The following is a 15,801-nucleotide window of genomic DNA, read 5'->3' on the forward strand; positions in this document are numbered from 1 at the left end:
GCCAAAAGACTATGGGTCAATCTCATTCTGAGAACAAAATATTCCATGGGGTGGGGGGCAGCAGAAGAGAAGGCTCTCACCATTGTGATGGCATCGGGGGCAGGAAGAGTATTTCATGGATGTCTTATGTTTTGACTTTGTTCTAGGTCAGAAGGCTTTAGGAAAGTCGCATATCACTACTATGAACCTGGGAGGAGTGAATGCGATGAATACTTCCTTCATGAAAATGCACCCTATGGAGGCCACAGGTTCATCACAGAAAAGAAAGTATTTGCCGAATGGTCTAAGAAACATACGATAACATTTACACACCCTAATTGGACTTTGTCTTGATGCTGGTTGTCTCAGACTTCCACAACATAGGCCCTGGATTTATATGACAATCCTCCTTAGGTGATAGCGCAGAAAGTGATGATTCTGCTGTGTGCTGTTTGTGTGTCTGTGTGTACTCAGCTGTGGAGGATTCTTCTTCTCTCTCATTTTAACTGGATTTTTTTTTTCCTTAGAAGTTCAATATGGCCACAGCGTATTTGCTAGAGGACTTCTGCTACGAGGGGAAAACACGATCCTATGCAAGCTCAGTGCTTTGGGTTCTGTGGATAATGTCTCTAGTACTTGAATTTCAATGATAAATGTTACTATGAAAGCAACCCACCCACCTTTTGGGCAGTAACAGCCAGACAAATCAGTCTTGTAAATGTACAGTTTGCATGGCTGCAGATTTACTGCAAATGAGCCACTTAGAGATGTGCTAAGAAGATCCTGATTGCACTTGATTTCTATAAGAGGGCTGACTAGGTCTGAACTCAGAGACAATCCATATGGCAGAATGCCTCCATCACCTCCAGGTGTTCTGACGTGGTCTCCATTTTCTCAGCATGTATTTATTTAAGTTATATCCCCTTTTTGGAGCACAACTAAGAATGGAGTCTAAGTCCAGGTATATAGTTTTGGGCAATGACATTTCTTGTGATCTCGAGCGATTCTCAGTTCTCAAACAGTTACCTCACCAAGGGTGTTGTGAAGAGAAATCAATGCAGCTGCAGTGGGTTTTTTTTTAACCAATCAAATATGCTTATTTATATATTTTTATATAAGTTCATGGATTCTTGGCACATATTCCTCCTTATCTGCTATTTAAGAATACTAAACCCGTGTGTATGAAATCATTTCTTTGAAACTCTACAGCGACATTCCAACTCCAAAAGCTCGGTGTGGATTAATTTCTTCAAAAGATTCTTTTTCGCATATTTTTCCCCCCTTTGATGGTAAGAGAGCCTGGAATGCTTAATAGCTGCCCATGTGTAATTGAAGTGCTGCACGCCTTGTTTTATCCATGCCACAGAGAGCATACAAAGCATTCGATCATTTAAATTCCATTTTACTTAGAAAGATTTATTACAGAGATATAAGATCTAAAAAGCAGGGAAGAAAGAAGTGACAGACATTATAGCGAAATTTCATTCTATTTTTAAGTTAAGGAACCATTTCAATTTATATCAGAGGGGGTGTGTGTAAAACAGCTTAAATAACGTCAAGTTCCATATCATTTCTAAAAGTTCCTTTAAAATCTGCAAAATACTTGGATATCCTTACTGCAATACTGTAATCATACTGCTAAAACTTGAAAAAAAAGGTGTATTGATCATTTTTGTATAAAATGCTCAAAGAGGCTAAGTATTGAACTCATCCCACATTTTGTATTGCTTTGCTGAATCATGAAAAGGCGATAGCAAAGTCATATTTTTTTACATATTAAAAAGTTTGTATAAGGACCGATTTTTGTATTGTATATTTGTATATGGAGGTCTGTAGGTCCTATATAATCCCATTTCCACTGTTACCAAGTGCCATGCTGCTACATATTGTGTGGTTGTGTATTTTGACTCAAGGATAGTTATCTTCTGCTCCAGTATCCAAAGGTAAATTGTTTGCTCTCATCCTGAGAAATTTTGGTAACATCTAGTAAGTTACCACACATCTCCGTTTTATTTGGGAGCTTGTCACTACCTCAAAGAAAACACAAAGTTGTGTCAGATGGTTCAGCAGTCAAGGGTTATAACAGAATGTGTGTATGGAAAATATCATTTACCATCAGTATATTCCAGTGCTCTGCATTTTTACTATTCTTCTGTTGATTCCAGTTTTTTTCTCCATTACTATATTATTACTTCTGATTTGTTTTAATATGCTATCTATCTTTTTGAAAGCCAGATATTTCTCTTTTTTATAGAACTCCATATGCATTGTACTTGGTAGGTATAGCATGATATGAATGCTAATTAGATATTAAAGTAGGATTTAAGAATTTATGATCACATGTATAACACCCACATATATTCATTTTATATTATCTCTATAACACAGTTTCATTCCAGAAAATCTTCCTAGTTACAACAGTGTCAAGAATACTTGATTCCTAGACATCCTCAGTATTTCTCAGAATTACATGATCAAATTAAATCACTTTGGTGTCTATAGGGTAGATGTTCACAGAGAAGAACCAACCAAAGTGGGAGCTGAAAGTTGTAATACTAAGTTGATACTGTGGTCATTGGCACAACATCTAAAAGAAAGAAAGAGAGGAGAAACTTGGTTGTTGTTTAACTATTCCCTTGATTATGTTGTACAGATCTCTTTGATCTTAATAGTTTTCGGGTTTGCCATTTGGGAGAAATCAGAAGTTGGCAATTTGAATTTGCTGCCCTTGAACTAATTCCAAACTTTTCCTCTGAGCAATCAGTTCTTCAGCTTTGTAGAAAGAATAGTTTGTTATTCTGTAGAGGCGAAGAGAAGAAAAAGCAGGAGAAGGTAAGAACAAAAAAATAAAAATAAGGGGATGGCAAAGGAAAAAGAGAATAACATCAGAGGTGGGTTTCAGCAGGTTCTGACCAGTTCTGGAGAACCGGTAGCGGAAATTTTGAGTAGTTCGGAGAACCGGTAAATACCACCCCTGACTGGCCCCGCCCCCATCTATTCTCTGCCTCCCAAGTCCCAGCTAATTGGGAAGAATGGGGATTTTGCAGTAATCTTCTCCTGGATTGGGGAGGGAATGGAGATTTTACAGTATCCTTCCCCTGACATGCCCACTGTGCCACACCCACCAAGCCATGCCATGCCCACCAAGCCACACCCACAGAACTGGTAGTAAAAAAATTTGAAACCCACCACTGAGTAACATCCATACCATATTTGGCTCTGTTTCCGTATTCCATAAACCTTTGCTTTTTCCGTTGCTAGCCCACATTATCTATGATGGAATAAGACCTTCAATACAAATCTACTGATTGTAGATTTGAAAAAAAATTTCCACATAAACACTATCATAATGATTGTGTCATGTGCCCTGCAGTGTTTTGGATTCAATTACAGGTAGTCCTCAACTTATAACCATTTGTTCAGTGACCATTTGAAGGTACAAGAGCACTGAAGACTGGTTTTCATCCTTACAATCATTGCAGCATTTCCATGGTCATGATCAAAATTCAGAGGCTTGGCAACTGGTGTGTATTTATGACCTCTGTACTGTGGTACAATCATTTTATTACATAAAATGTTTTTTTCTTTATCTTGATCTTAAGCAATTATAGGCTAGCATAACTGAAGGCCCCAATTAATAAGCACATTTCCTTATGTTGCTTTTCTATGTTTACATATCTTATACCTTTCAAGATTGCCACTCAAATGAGGATTTAAGGATGGGGCTGGAAATTATTATGTTCCTAGCATAATTTAACTAATTATACTTGGCATTTATACTCACATATTCCTCCAAAGTATTCCGTTTATTGAAGAGTATAATTTCTGTAATAAAAGCTGCAAAAAGTATTGATTTAGTAACTGGTAGTAATGATGAAGAATCCACTTTAATTCTAATTGATTATAGGAATTGACTTCCAAGTAAATACATTGGAATCAAAAGCTAACTTTAGAACTATAAGCTTTCCTGACTGAAAGTAGGTTTCAGTGAAACTTACATTAGTTAAACAGTACAGAAATTATATTTAACTTGCACTTATTTTACTGAATTTAATTTCATTCCACAAGTAAAACATATTTGAAAAACCTATGCCAACTAGCGCCAACTATCACTAATTATCATAAAAAGACCTAAGAAAATCACTTAGATACAAAAATTAATTTGGTATTAGCTACTTCACAATTCAGAGCAGCCCAAATTATATAAATAAATTATATAAATATGTTGCACTGAGAGAAATTTAAACCATACGTTGCAACTTTTTTTTTCAACTATAATAAATTAATTAAGAAAGCTTTAATGATCCACTAATTATGCCCTCTCTTTTGGAATGGAGACAAAGAATACGTTTAGGAAGTTAAAAAGGTAAAAACTCAATGATTTGACCGAATAAGAAACCCAAGCTAATAAAAATAAACATGGGGAAATGCCTCTTCTCCATTCATGAGATGTCTGAAAATGATTTGGTGTATAGCTTGAGATGCTTGAAAGAGCAATTTAGCTCTGCAAGTGCAAGTTAGGATTTTAAAAATGCCATTGGAGAAATTGAAAATTGAAATATAGGAACAAGAAAATCATAGAAGAAAGATAGTATCTTGACTGAGCTCAGTTCCTGGAAGCTTATAGGAATATTGGAGGGATGATAGTGAAGTAATTTGCCCGTGTGTTCTTCTGTGATTTTTTTTAAAAAAACATACCTACTAGGATTTTAATATGGAAATAAACCGGGAAATTTCATAGCTCAACCTAACACCTATTAAAGTAACTGATAAATTTGTGGTAAGCTAATATATAAATATATTGGTTGCTTTTTATCTGTATGTGCTATTACTTCAGGAGGCCATTGGATTTGCAATAACAGAGATAATAAAATTATAGATAAACTAAAACAAATGAAAGAAATTAGAATGGTTATTCATTCTTGACCACTTGCTATTGGTCATCTTCTTTTCGTTCCTTACACCTTTCCCAACATTAGCATTCTCCAGAGAGCTCATTCTTTGATAATTTGAGCAATCATTTGTGTCTCAAGTAAAAAAGTCTGGATTGATTTGTTCGATAATCCATTTGTTTGTTTTTTTAACAAGCTAGAGATAAGTAACCGGGCCCCCTTTTTAAAAATAATTCACTCTGCTTGCCTCTATAAACTCTGTTAAATAATTCAAACTTCAAAAGAAATAAGAAAAATGGAGGTGATGGGAATACAGCTTCCATTGCAAATGGTAATACTATAGGTGGAATGGAATTTATATTCAGTTACCTAGAACTGTCAAGAAATGGGCTGAATTAATATATAACAATGTCAGTGGTTTATAAAAACATAGCTCCTTTTTTCTGAAGGAAAATGTCCTGAGGGTATCACCGACATGATTTTTAGATTTTTGCAAGCTCTACAGTAGTGGGTTCCACTTACCTTCGCTACCTGTTCAGAACTGGGAGCGCACAGAGCATCCATGATGACATCCGGGCGGATGGGCAGAGCCTCCTGCCACGGCGAACTGGTAGAAACCCACCACTGAAGCTCTAGTAGGATTCAAGAGATGCTAAGAGTATCTAAAACTGTCCTTCAGAGAGACAACAGTTCCAAATATTATAAATTATCAAGCAACTGTCATAAACACAATTGCAGGAAGATTTCCCAAACCATTTTCACTATATCCTTGGCCCAGAATATTAGTCCATATATTCATTCCAACTCATCCTAAATCTGGTCAATGAATAAGAAAAAAAACGATATTCCATTTTCCCATTATCTAGCATGCAAAAATAAACAATAAATAACTATACTCATCCCTCCCTCCCTCCTTCCTTCCTTCCTTCCTCCTTCCCTCCCTTTCTAACAGAAAGGTTTGGAATTTGCAGAAGTATTCAAACTTTGCAAACAGGAAAGATACCAAATATCATAAGAATAACTCAGGCTTTTGAGCTACATATCTTAAAAATGTATTTTACAGAGTTTGTCAAGTCCAATAGATTAGACATGTAACAATACATAAATACCTTTTGTGTTTTGAGATAGAAAATTGATCCCCAGTGTAAGGAATATCTGATAAATGCCATACAGCTTCATGGGGCTTTTGTACAAAGGAAAAAAGTGGCAGCAACTAACAATGTTCCTCTCACAATGTGATGGAGCAGACTCTAAGGCAGTGCTTCTCAAAATTTGGATAAATTACCCAAAATTGGGTAAAATGTTTTCCTTTGGATAATGCTACCCAAACTCATTACATATCAGAACACAACACAATGACATTTACGTTGACTTAAAGTGTTTTACCCACATTGGGTGGAAAGGATAAGCGGTTTGGAACAGTGAAGGAAAATGTTTGGAAAGCCCTTCCCTGAGGCATTGTACAGTAGGTGAAGAAAATTGAAAGAAAATATCATTCTTAAGCCAGCTACATATCCAGAACAGCAACAAAATGTCTTCAGTGGATAAGAGATTAAAAAACTGTGAATTAAATAAATGGTCAAAGTAAGGATTCTCTCGGAAGAATCTCCTTGTGTTTACTCAAGACATTGATAAGGACAACTGATTATCATCTGATCACAGGGTGATTCTTCTCAGAGAGCGCTTGGTCTTTGAATTTATACTCTCTGTCTTTTCCCTACAAAGAAGAATGATCTTTCTAAAAACAAGTTCCAAAGGGATTTGAAACAGAGCTCCTGAACTAAATGATGAAGGCAGAATACAAGATTTTAAATTGGACCAAGTCAAATTAGAACTGTCTATTTTATCTTCAATACTTTATTACAATATACTACTTTAAAAATGAATCCCAATCCACTCTAGTTTAGGATTTATGCTGATCAGAAGATTAGCTCCAATAAAAGATAAATCCCAGATTATATTCTACCATGTGATTATTTATTTTGAAGAATTACCAATATATACCAATACGTACCAATATATACAATAGCACTTTCTTTAGCTTGGTGTGAATTGAAAAGCAGATTATTACATTAAAACAAACAGACTAATATAGACAATTTGAAAGAGAATATTGAAAGCAATACAACAGATTTAGTAAAATATTTTACTTAAAATATTGAGAAAACATATTAAGTAGCCTTCAATTTCAGTATATAACATATAGATTCCCTTTTCCACAAGAACTATTTATGAAGGATTTAAAGATTACATAGATTATGTGCATAATGATTGGTATCATTTGCAACTTTCTTTTTTGAGTATAGTTTTTATTAAGAATTTTAATTACAATACTAAACTTAAAGAAAGAGAAAAGAAGAAAAAAGACAAAGAAAAAAAGATTATAATAACAAAAAGAAATATATGAAATTATTCCCAACCTTCATCACAACAGATATAAAGAAATTTAAAAATGCTTCACATCTTATAAAATTACATAAAGATCTCTTCCAGCCATATCCTATCCTTTATCTATTACCAAATCCATAAAACTTGAACTGTTCAACCTTTGTGTCAGCAAAAAGTCCATAGTTGCAGATTACAAAACAAGATCTAATTTTAAGCTTCATCAAATAAACCAACTTTATATTCCTTCCTTTTACGTTTAATACTCTTAATATTTCATTCAATCAAATATTGTCATAAGATTTGATTTTTCTTCGATTCTTCTTTAGCCCATTACACATATTTCTTCTCTTTTGTAAATCCATTAAGGAAACATTTTCCAGCTTTATAACTTAATCAAAATCTTATTTAGCTTTCTGCTGTTTATTTCAAATTCTTTTTCTTAATCTTATAATTAATTTTTGTTTGTTCAGAGTTTATCGTCAACTCACCCAATAATGACTTTTCAAAATTCTCATATCAGAGAGTTCTAATTGCTTTAATGTGGTTAATAGGGCATTTCTGAAAGTGATTAGACAGTGAAATTTTGAACTTAATGTTCTTTAGAAGGGTCTATGGGTGCTATGGTTGTGACTAAGATGAAATGGCCTTGTGCTATCTCCTAGCAAGAAGCAACCATCTGGAATACATGTGGTTGATTTCCCATCCTCTCCTTAACTAGAGACCTTCCAATGAACCAGTTTACTCACTGATTCCTTGATTTTGCCCTGATTGTCAGCTTCACTTTTGCAGAGCCCTCTTGATATCTCCCCTGGGAATCCACAGCTTTCTGAAGACACTTTTGTCCAAAAGTGAAGACCCTTTTAGTTCTTATTTAAAGATGCTGGAATCTTCATTTTTTTTTTTTTACTGATGGCATAGAAAAGAGGAAAGTTGCAATTAAATTATGAACATAATAACACCTGGAATGATTGTAGTGAGCTATCCATAGGCACCTTGGCCTCCCAGCTGAAGAAAAATCACATTGTAGTTTGCTTTTACAGAGGAGAAACAAATGAAGCTCAGAGCTATTATTTAAATTAGTAATCTTTAGCTTGAAGTTGGCATAGATTTGCATAATCCGGGCTACTTGAACAAGAAATAGCATTTGCATGCACTACATGATTTATTAATCAGTGCTGTTGCAGAATATGCAAAACACTGAGCAATACACTCAGACTGATCTGCAAGCATTTGGCCATCTTGACCTTGGCCCTGTTTGCTGGCTGCTTACCTCCATGAGTCAGATTTTCAATCAATTTTTGGCCTCTTTCTTTCTGCTTCTCCTCCCTCTACAGCGCTTTTCTCCTTGGTTAAATGTCCAAGCAGCTTCTCAAAATCTTTCACTTGGCTGAAACTTCCAGCTCTTCATATTGCTTGGATTATCAAGCATTTCTCTGGTAGGCCTCATGAGTTCTCTCCTTCATCTCTTTCACACAAGTAGTCTTCCCTTTCCCTCTCTTTCCTTTCTCTTCTCTTCCCTTTCTTATTTCCTTGTCATTTGCCTATCTATCATGCCTTGAGTTGTATTTATTAAGTTTCTTAAATAGCTTCCTAGCTTCTTCTCTTACTTTCTTTCCTTCATTCTATCCTCCTTTCCATTGTTTTAGGGCTGGTATTATTTGAGCTATAATGAGACATCAGCATATATCTTAGGAAAATTTTCTATCTCTTCTTAAGATCTGTATCTCTGTTTACCAAAATGGATATGACATAAATGGAAGGCCATCAAGATTGGACATGTTCTACTTATTTTATTGCTCTCAGGTTTTTAGATTTCGATAAAATATCAAGCAAAGCTAATATACCTTTTCAAATAAATATTAAAGTTACAAATTTCTGCTCCATTTTTGTTTCTTTTCATCTTTACCTTATTGTCAGTTCTGCCTCAATTTTAAGCAAGAACCATTTGTTGAGAAAGGTATCATTTACTAAAGGTCAAGTGAAACCCAGGAAAGCAAAGCCAGAACTGAAATTCATGCGCCAAATCCCCAAGTGAATTTTTTCCCTGCTTAGGCCCCCTTCATCCAATTCATTTCCAAGAAGATGAGTTTTAAAACGGTCACTCTGGTGATAGGTTGGCTTGCAGCTGCATTCTTCTCATAGCGGAGCGACCTTGAAACGCTGTCTCAAAGAGGCACTTCACTTTCTTAACTTTCACTCCCCCACCCCCAAGCACTCCCCCTCTCTCTCAAGATTCCCTCAAGGATTCATAGCAGACTGGAACTGGATGATCACTGAGGGCAGCATGAGATGGCAATTCTGACACGCATGATGCAGTGATGGTTCAACACTGTTGTTCCTTAGATATGTTTTTCCAACATTGTTGGAAGAATGAGCCGTGGTGGTGCAGAATGCAGTACTGCAGGCGACTTCTGCTGACTGCCAGCTGCCAGGAGTTTGACAGTTTGAGTCTCATCAGGCTCAAGTTTGATTCAGCCTTCCATCCTTCCGAGGTTGGTAAAATGAGGACCCAGATTGTTGAGGGCAATATGCTGACTCTGTAAACTGTTTAGAGAGGGCTGTAAAGCACTGTGAAGCAGTATATAAATCTAAGTGCTATTGCTATTGTTCTACATATATCTAAAAATTATAAATTAGTAATGAATAATCTGTTGCATTTAAAATACCTTGTGATTTGCTGGCTCCATCTCATATTATCTATAAAGCCATTTCCTGAAAATACGTCCCATATATTTTCAAGCAGTTCCATATTAGTATGAAAATATGCTCTGAAGAACACTGGGAATTGCCTCCCACCTGATCTCCTTTACTATTCCTTGTCCCAAAAGTAAGTATTAAGCCTGGTGTAAATAGAAAAGTCAGAGGGAGAGGGAGGTAGCTGATAAGTTTGAGTGAACATCCATATCTGCTCAAATACTCATAAAACTTGTAGTACAAACTGCATTGTGCTAATTGTGAATAGATGGTGGATGTTTCAGCAAAAACAAGGTTGTCTTGGATAGCATGAAGAGGGTGTACAGGAGACAAGCTAAACTGAGTTCAAAAAATATTGAGAATAACCAAGCAAATAAGACAGATTCTGTTGATTTCTTTTATTTATGTCTGTAGCTATCTCATATGCCTTCACATGGGTTATGTTTCATGGAAATCAGAAGCCTTCATTTTTCTGTTTCCAAAGCTATGTAAAAGGCATCATTAGTTTCTAGAATTATGTTTTATTTATTTTTATTTCTTTCCCTCCAGTTTATATATGCAATCCATTTTTTTAATTACTAATAACCATTGTTAACAAAAACTATTTACACATTTTAGTTATGTTTCTACATTACTTTGAAGTTTGGCTAATACTGACAGATTTGTGCATAATATATTTCCCTCTAGAATCTGGAGTCACTTTTTACTGTAGGCATTTTAAAATACACTTTTGACATCGCCATTTGTCTGTTTTCTAACTGTAAATTATTTTGCCTTTCATTTTCCATTTCAATATTTTTATGCTTTGGAAAGGATTTTTCTTTGTATTTGAAAAAAATGTGCCTGGAATATTTTAAACTTAATAAACATATACAATTTTTCTCCAGATTTTCTCTTTTCTTTAAACAACATGACATAAAATCTATCAACTGTATTTTATTGATCATTCATTAAGGTTAAGAGTTTATGGTAATTTGCAAAACAATAGGCTTGCTGCAATCAAATTAACTTGAGTTGGGTTTTTGTTTTGTTTTTTTGCCTGAACAAAAGCTGGAAAAACTTGTGTCTCAGAACTTGTTCCAGAGGTTGAGAAACAGTTGTTGTTTTGTTATTATATTTAGCTGCCAAGATCACCATGCTCACAATTTACGTCTTGGATAGTAACATAATAAATTAAAAATGCTACCATCTTATGCAAGTTCAATACAATTTTGTGAGGCTTTCTGAAAAGACACACAGATCTTCCAAAATTTCAGTCACCTTCAGGATTCTTGGAAGATTACGTTCTTTTTAGGCTTTATCTGGGAGCAGGGGAACCTTTTGAAGTCAGAAAGCTGTTCAATACCTGTGATTATTGAGTTATTGGCTTTCTCATGCCCTTCTACAGCTCTGCTCAACTTGTGTTTGTGTCCTTGTCAAAAGAGGAGCATCCATCAAGAACAACATGATAGATACAATGCAGCTCAAATAAATGTCTGGCTATTAGCCCCAGTTCTCAGAAATAATATATAACATGTAGGTTTTAGGGAATCCAGCTTTCCAAGTGAGTGTCTTTTCTTCTTAAATATTACTGCTTCTTCAGAAATCCCAGACAAATACAACATAACAGTATATAATTTCCTCTGTACCAGTGCAAACTACTCCCTGGGCACTCTTATATATTGCTATAGCCGAAAAGATCTTTCAAAATATATTTTATAAAGTATAGAATCTATCAACAGTGCCTCTTGCTTTTTCAGAATTTTCTTTTTAAGTTTTATTCGGGATCATTAGCGTAATATCAGAAAGGAATACTAATAGAGTGATGCAACCTTTTGGATAAATTACATCTTCTCCATTGCATGCTTAGCCATACATCTGGTATATTTTTTTTTTCATTTGTAAACATCCAATTCAGCGGCAGAATAAACTCTGATATAGCTCACTTGGTATGCACAATCACAATTCATTATAGCATCCATTCTTTTAGGTTGGTTTGGAACATGTTCATGCTATTTCAGGGTCCAACCAGATTTTCAGCTTTTTATTCCAAAGTCACTTAAATGTACAAACCTCCAGATAGCGTTGCCCTAAATCTGTCTTATTCAAGGAGAGCCCCTGGATCATACCTGAATGCTCCGTTCCTCAGATGTAGCACAAAGAAACAGGACTGATCTTATAATGATGAACCTGTACTTTCTTCCCCGGATGTGACTGGAGCCGGGAGAGGGCTTTATAATTATAATATAAGCTTTCCAGCTATATTCTTGGGCCTCACATTTCTTTGTCAAATGTATATTGCCTCCCATCGCACACATAGTGGGTAGCATACAATAAAACCAGCAATTAAAACATTCTACAAAACCAGTTAAGACAATAAACATAAAACAAGATCACAAGAGGGAAGATATTACATATAATTCAGCCAGTGTGTGAGCTTTCCTATTACCTGAAGATCCCCCAGGCTAATGAAACATATTTGAAGGCTTTCTCTAGGGCCACAAGACTTGGGGTGAACTTCACCTTGGGAGGGATGATGTTCCAGGGTAGAAAAGGCTCATCTGCTGAGTCCCATCAAATGGAACTTCTTTGCAGATGAAACCTGCAGCATGTCTCTCCTGCCAGACCTGATGAAACAAGGAGATACACTTGGGAAGAAGAGGGTCCTTCACACAACTTGGCGCATACCACATAGGGCTTTAAAGGTCAAAACCAATGATGGGTTGCCCCCAGTTCAGACTGGTTCGCAAGAACTGGTAGTAAAACTGGCCGGAGGCCCCCACCCACCACCCTGGATGTCGTCATCGGCAATTTGTGCATGCAATCCCGTTGTGAACCGGTAGTAAAGGTAAGTAGAACCCACCCCTGGTCAAAACTATCACCCTGAACCAGACTGGAAACCAAATTGGCAACCAATGTAGCTCACGATGTAGCGGTCTAGCATGTGAAGATATTGGAGCACACATAACTGCCTATGCCACCCCATTTTGCACAAGTAGATGAAGCTTCTGGATGCTCTATATGGGCAGCTACATGTAGATGATTTTTTTTTTGCAGTGATCCATTTGGGAAGTGACCAGAGCAGACCCTTACAAACAGGGACTGGTGCAACTGATGCACAATACAAATTTGTACAAAGGTTCTTGGTGATAGAAAAATCACTCCTTGAGATAATCACTATCTTTCAAATCTAAGTGGAGATTTGAAATCAGATTTACTTTGTTCCTAAATTAGAATTATTTTATTGAAGTCGGGACCTTTTTTTTTTAATTCGGTTATCACGTTTCAAGAGCATGTTATGGATGCCGTACAAACTGGCTGCTGTGGTCATTCAAAAAAAAAAATCCATTCACGAGAAAGTAGGAATATGTTACATTTTCAGATCAGAAGCCGAAGAAGTTTTCCAGTGGGCTGTGCCACTCCTCTCTGAAGTGGTATCTTATTGATACCACAACTTTTCCAGGGCTTGCTTACTTTGAAAAACACAACTGTGGCAGTGGTAGATTGCCCCCAGTTCAGACCGGATCACAAGAACCGGTAGTAAAACTGGTGGGAGGCTCCGCCCACCCACCCGGACATCATCAGGAAGTTTCTGCTCATGCGCAGAAGTGTATGTGCGGTCCCGTTGCAAACCAGTAGTAAAGGTAAGTAGAACCCACCCCTGGACTGTGGGCTTGAGAAAATAACAGCAGGTTTGAAAAAGTGCCTTGCAGCCTAGCATTTGCATAGCATCTTAACTCAAATGTGCACTTTCCTGGAATCATGTAGCTTCTGAACAACCCAGTGAAAGAACTCAACAAAAGCTGATTTAAGGATCTACCAACAAGGGCAACTGGGCACCTTCTCTGCTCCAAAGCAGCATTTGGGCTTTGGATCCAAATCAGAACACATTTCCTACTAAAAACAAACAGGTAAGGTCACTTTCCACTAACCTCTTTTTCTTTCCAGGATGTCCTACCACCCCAAGTGAAGAATTTATTGGTGTACTGGTACCTGTGGTGCTAGTTGCATAACTCTTGATTTAATGTAATAGTTGGCTTAAGGATTAAAACCAGTAACATTCGGCTGTAATTTTAGTTCTTGAAGAAAAATGGTTCTGGGCATTAGGAGAATTGGATTGTCGTCTTATGCAGCTTTTTAAAAACTGACCACTGCTATGAGATTTATATCCGAATAGTACTGCTATGTTGGCTGCAAGCGTAGATGCATTTACTCACTTGGAAGAACACTTTATTTCTGAGTAGATGTATAAGACTACTGAGCAAAAATTTCAGCTATTAAAATCAATCAGAATTGCAATCTCATGTTTGATGTAATAATATGTGAAAAAGACTTTGGGAGATGGGGACAGGAGGACACTGATGTTAATAATCATCATCATCATCATCATCATCATCATCATCATCATCATCATTTTATTTCTATACCGCCCTTCTCCCGAAGGACTCAGGGCGGTGTACAGCCTATTAAAAGCACAAAGACAGACATCAATTTCAAAATAATTAAAATTATTAAATAATTTCGGCTCAGATTTAAAACCCCAAATTTAAAACACCCAATTTAAAATCATTACGTTGATAGCCCAGCCTGGTGGAACAGCAGGGTCTTGAGGGCACAGCGGAATACACGGAGGTCAGAGATCTTATGCATTTCCATGGGCACTTCATTCCACAGGGCAGGGGCTCCCACAGAGAAGGCCCTCCCCCTGGGTGTTGCCAGCCGACATAACTTGGCTGATGGCACCCTGAGGAAACCCTCTCTGTGGGAGCAGACTGGCCAGTGGAAGGTTATTTGTGGCAGAAGTCGGTCTCAAAGGTACCCGGGTCCTATGCCATGGAGCGCTTTAAAGGTGGTGACCAGCATCTTGAATCGCACCCGGAAGACCACGGGGAGCCAGTGCAGCTCACACAGGAGGGGTGTCATGTGGGCACAATGAGTTGCGCCCATAACCACCTGCGCGGCCGCATTCTGGACCAGTTGGAACCTCTGAGTGCTCTTCAAGGGGAGCCCCATGTAGAGAGCATTACAATAGTCCAGCTGGGAGGTGACAAGGGCGTGAGTGACCGTGCGCAAGGCGTCCCAGTCAAGAAAGGGCTGCAACTGGCGAATCAGGCGAACCTGATAAAAAGGCCCCCTGGCCACAGCCGTCATATACTCTTCTAAAGACAGCCGTGTGTCCAGGAGGACACCCAGATTGCGAGCCCTCTCTGTGGGGGGTAGAGATTCACCCCAATAGTCAGCGATGGCACCAGCTGACTATATTGGGACGCCGGAAGCCACAGCCACTCGGTCTTGGAAGGGTTGAGTCTGAGCCTATTTCTCCCCATCCAGACCCGCACGGCCTCCAGGCAGCAAGACATCACATCAAGGGCATCGTTGGGGTGGTCTGGGGTGGAGATGTACAGCTGAGTGTCATCAGCGTACTGATGGACTCTCACCCCAAAACCACGGATGATCTCACCCAGTGGCTTCACATAAATGTTGAACAGAAGGGGCGAGAGGACCAACCCTTGCAGCACCCCATGCGAGGTGCCTCGAGGTTGACCTCTGCCCCCCTGCTAGCACAAACTGCGAACAGTCGAAGAGGAAGGAGGAGAACCATCGCAGAATGGTGCCCCCTATTTCTAACCCCCTCAACCGTTGCAGCATGATACCATGGTCGATGGTATCAAAAGCCGCTGAGAGATCTAATAGGACCAGGACAGAGAAGCAACCCCTGTCCCGAGCCCTCCAGAGATCATCCACCAATGCAACCAATACCGTTTCTGTGCTGTACCCCTGCCTGAAGCCCGACTGGTACGGGTCCAGATAGACAGCTTCATCCAGGTGCCGGGGAAGCTGTCGTGCCACCACACTCTCAACAACCTTC

General features: G+C 37.9%; 1 protein-coding gene across 3 annotated transcripts in view; it reads left to right on the forward strand.

Moving 5' to 3' along the window:
* The window catches only part of ST6GALNAC3 (ST6 N-acetylgalactosaminide alpha-2,6-sialyltransferase 3), a 366,227-nt gene extending 355,388 nt beyond the window's left edge, over nucleotides 1-10,839 (forward strand). For all 3 annotated transcript variants that reach the window (XM_087889834.1, XM_087889835.1, XM_034437020.3), the window contains one exon: nucleotides 147-10,839. In XM_087889834.1, coding sequence (XP_087745960.1) covers nucleotides 147-333 — 187 coding nt within the window. In that variant the 3' untranslated portion in view covers nucleotides 334-10,839. The remainder of the gene's footprint in view (nucleotides 1-146) is intronic.
* The last annotated feature ends 4,962 nt before the right edge of the window (nucleotides 10,840-15,801 follow it).

This window comes from Pantherophis guttatus, chromosome 3, assembly GCF_059756535.1.
Source record: "Pantherophis guttatus breed Tessera chromosome 3, ASM5975653v1, whole genome shotgun sequence".
NCBI lineage: Eukaryota > Metazoa > Chordata > Lepidosauria > Squamata > Colubridae > Pantherophis > Pantherophis guttatus.